Genomic DNA, 6,941 nt, shown 5'->3' with positions numbered 1-6,941 from the left:
ACTGGGGCTATTTTTTTGAAAACGCACTAGCCTTGGTATATTAGCCGCGCCCGCGCGGTCGATTTTTTCGCCCTCTGTGGCCATTTGTTGAACTTGAGAGTGCACCGGCGCCTTCCGACGCGCGCCGACGTGCCCGGCGCCGAAAGGGCTCCTGAGCCATTCGCGCGTCGGAGGCGACGGCACCGTCAGCCCACAATGCATCGCGCGAAGAAAATGGCCGCTGCCTGTGACAGCAGAGCGATTAGCGCGAGCGGTGCAAACGCGATGTCTGACCCCGATAACATTGTTGAGCGGCTGCTGGAAGCCATTAAACAACACCCCTGTGTCTATGACACAAAACGACTAGATTTCCGCGACCAGCAGCGCAAGGCAACGCATGGGAGCAGATCAGACAGAGCAGCGGTCTCGCCACAGGTGAGGTGTTTACGTCTGCTTGTATTCGGCTTTGCACGTTTCGCGCCGAAAGCGAGTTTTCTTGCGGCATGCACCGTCATGTTTGCTTTTTTTATTGCGATAGCAATTATATGGACACTTCTACCAGATTTCTGCCGTCGCCGTCGTCGTCGCCGTGAGGTTCCCTATAGATAAAATCTTCGCCGCGCGCCGTATGCCCGAGCGGAAGCGTGCGGGGACGCGCGCTATCACGGAGAGCGAACGCACTCAATCACCCACGCGCAAGCAAGGAAGCGGGAAGCCAGCGCCGGAGGGAGCGCGGCGGGGGGGGGGGGGGGCGCACTTCTACGCTGCCAACAACCGCGCTCGTCGCTCGTCCGCACCGTCTCTTATCTCCACACGGCTCTGACCTTTATGCGCCGTGCATTCGCCGCTCAGTTTCCGTTGAAGCGATAGACCGCACGTACCTTCGCCCGCTGTTGCGGCGTATATATGCGCTTGCTGCCAGTGTTTCGACAGTCGTCTGCAGTCATTCAGTGTGGTCTATTCATGTTTGTTTGTGCGCGCTCACATCACGCTTGTTCAATCAGTTAGTAATAGTCGGGCCACATTTTCCAACGCACGCTACACATGCAATGCTGCCCGGGTCGGCAGTGCAGCGCTACAGGTGTGTCCCTTCGCACGCGCTGCCCACGGGAAGCGCTTCTCATCAACACCACCGTTTCACACGCGCCTCCTCGTGGTCATCGAGTCTCTCTTCATGTCTGTCTACTTACGCCGCAGCACACCTGCTTACTTAATCAGCTCATGTTTACTACAATTCAGATTGCTACCAAAGCCGCTCACCTTACTTCGTATGACATTGCTGTGTTGCTATCGCATTCATTGCTTCGCCCTTAGGGCGAAACTGTGACATTTTTTTTTGTGTCCTCCGTTGCGGTTTGTAGTGGAAGAATGCCACAAGCTGTGGAAGCGGTTAAGGGACCGGTTCACCCGCGAGCTCAAAGTCATTGAGCTCGCGACGAGGAGCGGCAGCGGATACGTGCCGACGCAAACGTGGGAGTTCGCCGCTGCCATGGAATTTTACAAGCAGTGTGGTCGTCCGAGGAAGTGAGTAGTTATGTCTCCGTTGTTGGATCTGCCAGCTACGTGGAGTCAGCTACGTGGTGCCAGCTACGTGTGTGTCAGTGTGTTATGTGCGCATGTGTGTGTTACGTGTGCCTGGGTGGGTGTGTGTTGTTTTCGCGTGTTTGTGCGTGCGCGTGTGTGTGCGTTGCGTGCGTGCGCGTGTGTGTGCGTGCGTGCGTGCGCCTAGAGGCACGAAGCTCACGCGCTTGATGCCGAGAAACGTACATTTCACGGGTCCTGTGCTCTTCGCGCGCGCCGTGCATAATCTGGCGCTGCTTATTATATTCCAACGCAGTGGCGCCTCCATAACAGCGCACGAGGACTTCGCCTCCTATTTGTTTGGCTCCTTGCAATTGAATGCATTGCTGCGCTTTCTAACAATTAGCATTAGGAGAAAGATATCGGCGTTGCTCGCATTTTTTTGCAAATTTCATAGCATTTGTGCAGCTATTAATTGGGGAGACCACATCGATAGCACAATCGGATTACACTTAAAATCATTTTATCTAGTACCTAAATCAAAAGTTATACCAGGGTCCTTCAATACTTTGTTAAAAGTATTGAAGGACCCTGGTTATACCAACAATGTCATAAAACAAACTTGTGGGACTATCAGACATCTGATGCGTGAATTCTGCAGATGTGGATGCTTAGACAATTGAGCTGTTGCGAGTGATTTTGTGGGTGGATCTTTAGACGTTGTGGGGAGGTAGCCGGTGCTTCTAGAGGATGGAGGCTCTACTCACCGAGGCTTCACGGAGGCAGCACCAATATTTTCACTTTGAGACAAGGGTGATCATGTGGAGGGTTCGGCTAGTTGGTTCAGCATCTTGTGGATTCGAACAGCTCTACTCACAGGGATGAAGACCAACCAAATGCATGCATATCAGTTGAATTTGAAACACCAGTTGAAATTCAGCACCTGTATGTTTGTCTTGCTTTTGTCTTCGTCCCTTTGAGCAGCACTGTTCCACTTCACTGAAGGACACTGGCACTTTTTTGCAGTACAATAAAAGAAGTGAGAAGGAAGACAAGAAGCAAATTAACTCAATTCAATCGACTGTTTTTTTTAGAACAACCAGCAACGTGGGCTCGGCGGGCCTACCAGGAGAGGAAGATAGTGCCTCCACTCCAGAGGCAATTTTTCATACAATGGTAGATGGAACGACAACGCCACCCCCCACCAGCAGCAACGACATTAGCCTGGAAGCCCCAGCAGCAAATCCTTGGGAACCTGCTTGCCAGGGAGATCGCACGGTGGGGGAGCCACCCTCAAAACGACCCAAAAAGTCGCAATGTTGCTACTACTTTGAGCAGCAACTCCTTTCCCAACTTGGCAAGCAGATGACTGAGAATGAGGCATTAACACAGTCTATAGCCATTAGCCTTGACAGAATGCCAAGGGCAGTTGCTTCAAGGTGCAAGGCAAGAATAATGGCGCTCATCGCCGAATTTTATGACTCTTAGTTTTAAAACATGCCTTTTTGTGCTGCCACAAAGTCATCTGCACTCTTCATTTCTTTTCATAACCTGGAAGGTATTGGTGAAGGAGCAGCAAAGGGACAAAAGAAAAGGACTGAAACATTGAGAGACACATGTGCCTATGTGTGCCTTTCCATGTTCAGTCCTTTTGTGTTGTTCTTTTCGTTGTTCCTCTACGAATACCCTCCAGGCTACGAAAGAGAACAAAGAGTGCAGATGAATTTGTTGCCCTTCACCGCATAGACCCAACTAGTTCTGTCAAATCACTCTTACAGATCTCTGTGATACCTTGCGTGTTCACTTTTTTTGCATTCCCTGCAGTGTTTTTTTTTTTTTTGTAACCTGGAGGCATTGCCATTTCACATTTTTAAATTTCCTGCCATTCAGTACAGTTTTCTGATACCATTGCTATGTTCTTTTCACGTTGCTAGTTGTTTTAGCCAGCCACATGGTTAAACATTTTTAACTGCCAGTATTGTACGTTTCAATATGGTTAGTAGTGTCGCCTGCTACTTCCACTGCTGCAATTTTTTTTCGTAGTACAGGCTGTCTGTGATGTCATGGGAATGGCATTTGTATTGCTCAAGGAGGAAACAAAAGGGGGGAAAAGTGTTCAGTGAAGTTCCCAGTATGTATTTATTCACGGAGCACACATTCATTCACATATCAAACATCTACGATATAGTCCGCATCACCTTCATGTGTTCAAATGAAACATTAAACATGAAAGCAAGTCTTGAAAGGGGTTGAGACAAAATATTTATTTATATATTTCTGCTTTGTAATACGTAGGGCATGGGCCATCTCATAAACGCCTGTGGTCAATAAATCATTTACAGTTGGAATTTCTTCCCTCATGCAGTTTCAGTGTCAGACAATGTTTCTCAAGTCACAAGCGAGTAAGATGTGAGGCGCATAAAAAAGTGCAATAGCTGTTTGTCCAGTCACTGTCATTTCGACTTCTGGAACAGTTTAATGCAAGCGTTGGTATGAATTAAAACTACAAAGCAGCTATTATATTTTATTTGCGTACGTATCCTATTTGGTCGAAGTGCCATTTTGGTCGCCGCGAAATAACAGTGCTCGGCCACCTTGTTAATGGTGTAGGAATCCGACCTGACCCAGAAAAAATTCGTGCCGTGAAGCATTTCCCTACACCTTGCTCATCCAAAGACGTTCGCTCCTTCATTGGCTTATGTTCATATTTTCGTCGCTTTGTCAAAAATTTCGCTGACATCGCTCGTCCGCTCACCGACCTTCTCAAGAAAGATACGCCTTTCGTCTGGGGCCATCTAGAAGCTCATGCCTTTTCTGCGCTTATCCGCCTTCTGACGACTTCTCCTCTGTTGACACACTTCGACCCATCTGCTCCTACGGAAGTTCGGACGGATGCCAGTGGATACGGAATCGGAGCCGTCCTTGCCCAACGCCAGCATGGTCGTGACTGCGTCATAGCGTACGCCAGCCGCCTGCTTTCAGCCCCAGAACGCAATTACTCAATTACCGAGCGTGAATTCCTTGCCCTTGTTTGGGCAATTTCCAAATTTCGGCCGTACCTCTTTGGCCGCCCATTCACGGTAGTCACTGACCACCATGCGCTCTGCTGGCTTTCCTCGCTGAAAGATCCTACAGGCCGTCTCGGACGCTGGGCTTTGCGATTACAAGAGTACTCGTTTTCCGTCATCCACAAGTCAGGCCAATTACATCAGGACGCTGACTGCCTGTCCCGTTATCCCGTGGATCCACCCGACAGCACCAACCCTGACTCCGATGCCTGTGTCCTTTCTATATCTCAGTTAATCCATTTCGGCGATGAACAGCGGCGTGATCCGGCGTTACGTTCCATCATCAACCGTCTCAGTTCCGGGCCCCGTGACGAGTCACTCCGGATGTTTACCTTACATAATTGAACTTTATACCGCCACAGTGTATACTCCGAAGGCCCTGAACACTTGCTTGTGGTGCCCTCCCACATGCGTACTACTGTCCTCCAGCAGCTTCACGACGAACCTACAGCAGGTCATCTTGGTGTAACGCGCACTTATGATCGCGTGCGGCGTCGTTTCTTTTGGCCTGGGCTTTATCGCTCCATACAGAAGTATGTTGGCCGCTGCGAACTTTGCCAGCGACGCAAGAGACCACCGACGCTTCCCGCCGGCCTTCTTCAGCCTATCGATGTCCCAGTGGAGCCGTTCTTCCGCTTAGGCCTCGATTTGCTCGGACCTTTCCCTACATCAGCATCAGGGAACAAATGGGTCGCTGTCGCGACAGACTATGCCACGCGTTACGCTATTACGCGCGCACTTCCAACAAGCTGTGCTACCGATATTGCCGACTTCCTCCTTCACGATGTTATTCTGCATCACGGAGCGCCTCGTCAACTGCTCACCGATCGCGGTCCTTACTTCTTGTCCCGTGTCATCGATGACCTTCTACGCTCATGCTCCACGAAACACAAAGTCACCACCGCCTATCACCCTCAGACAAACGGCCTCACCGAACGCCTGAATCGCACCATGACCGACATGCTGTCCATGTATGTTTCCGCCGACCACCGCGACTGGGATGCTACATTGCCGTTTGTTACATTTGCCTATAATTCGTCACGCCACGATACGGCAAGTTGTTCACCGTTTTATCTTCTTTTTGGCCGGGAACCGACACTGCCTATGGATACTTTACGACCAGCCGCTCCACGACAACCATCGGAGTACGCACAAGATGCCATCGAAAGGGCGCACGCTGCGCGTCATATCGCGCGCGACCGCCTTCAGATGTCGCAGGTGTCCCAGAAGAACCGCTACGAATGCCGTCACAGGGATGTATATTACGCTCCTGGATCCTTAGTGCTCCTCTGGTCGCCAACTCGACACGTTGGTCTCTCCGCGAAGCTTCTACCACGCTACCATGGTCCTTATCGCGTTCTGCGTCAAGTTACCGACGTGACGTATGAGATTGCACCGGCGCAGCCAATGTTATCTTCTGCGCCGGTCAAGACTGACGTAGTTCATGTTGCCCGACTAAAGCCGTATCACCCGTCCGCTGATGATGCACTCTGACCTGCCCGGATGGTGCGCGTGTTTTCGCCCGGAGGGGGGGGGGGGGGTAATGTTGCGAGACAGAAGAAGAAGACCGGCACCGAAGCAGAGGTCAGGATTAGGCCGGCACTGACGAAGAGGAAGTAGAGGTTGCTCCTCGTCATCTTGGCTGGTTGCTGCTACGCCTGTGCTACTCGCCTATTTTGTAAATATTTGTAAATATACGTTTTTGCGCAACACTATGATCACATACTCGGGACATCACAACCATTGTTTAGCAACCTGAAACTGAAGCTGTATAGAAGAAATTAACCTGTAAATTATTTACTGACTGGAGGCTAATTTCACGTGGGGATATATGTTCACTAATGTCTTACACATAATTACAAAGCGTCAAGGGTCAAATTTTGTGTCAATCCGTTTATTATGGTGTACAAAACAAATACACACTTTCTCGTGATATGCTTGTACAGAAAGCAGATGTGCAATGACCTGGCATGAAGGAACACAAGTGTTGCAAGAACGCACACGCTTTGTCAAAAGTTCAGAGCCTGAAGGGTTTGCTTGTAAGCAGTGTGGTGGGGCCTCTGCGGCACTCTTGGAAGACCTACACAGTGTAGCTGGCAGGACTAAATATCTTCTTATCTCCACGAGATATGGAATACTGGGGATACACCATGAGTCGCACAGTGTGCCGCAGTAGGAAACCCCCGGGGTCTGAATTTTTGGCGAAGGCTGTATATGTGATTTGTCACTAGTGCAATACAGCTGAATCTCGTAAACTTAGTGATCACCAGATTGTTAATAAATGCTCATATTTGATGTGACTTGTGATTTTTGCCTACTTTGAAGATAAATGAAATAAGCTTACACACAGCGTTAACAAGTTCATACTATGCA

At 49.8% G+C, this 6,941-nt stretch overlaps 1 protein-coding gene across 1 annotated transcript; it reads left to right on the top strand.

The window, feature by feature from the left end:
- The first annotated feature begins 264 nt into the window (after positions 1 to 264).
- LOC125943500 (uncharacterized) lies at positions 265 to 2,988 on the top strand. Its single transcript, XM_049662847.1, has 3 exons — positions 265 to 414; positions 1,313 to 1,503; positions 2,595 to 2,988. The coding sequence occupies exons 1-3, from the start codon at positions 265 to 267 to the stop codon at positions 2,986 to 2,988; spliced, it is 735 nt and encodes a 244-aa protein (XP_049518804.1).
- Positions 2,989 to 6,941: the final 3,953 nt, after the last annotated feature.

Source organism: Dermacentor silvarum, chromosome 2 (assembly GCF_013339745.2).
Source record: "Dermacentor silvarum isolate Dsil-2018 chromosome 2, BIME_Dsil_1.4, whole genome shotgun sequence".
Lineage (NCBI taxonomy): Eukaryota > Metazoa > Arthropoda > Arachnida > Ixodida > Ixodidae > Dermacentor > Dermacentor silvarum.
Note: the sequence above shows the minus strand (reverse complement) of the source record. Positions and strands in the feature narration are given on the sequence as shown.

Coding starts and splice junctions, on each gene's coding strand:
- LOC125943500 (XM_049662847.1), top strand. CDS start 265: ATGTCTGACCCCGATAACATTGTTGAGCGGCTGCTGGAAGCCATTAAA. Junction 415..1,312: donor GAGCAGCGGTCTCGCCACAG/GTGAGGTGTTTA, acceptor CTGTGACATTTT/TTTTTGTGTCCTCCGTTGCG. Junction 1,504..2,594: donor CAGTGTGGTCGTCCGAGGAA/GTGAGTAGTTAT, acceptor TGTTTTTTTTAG/AACAACCAGCAACGTGGGCT.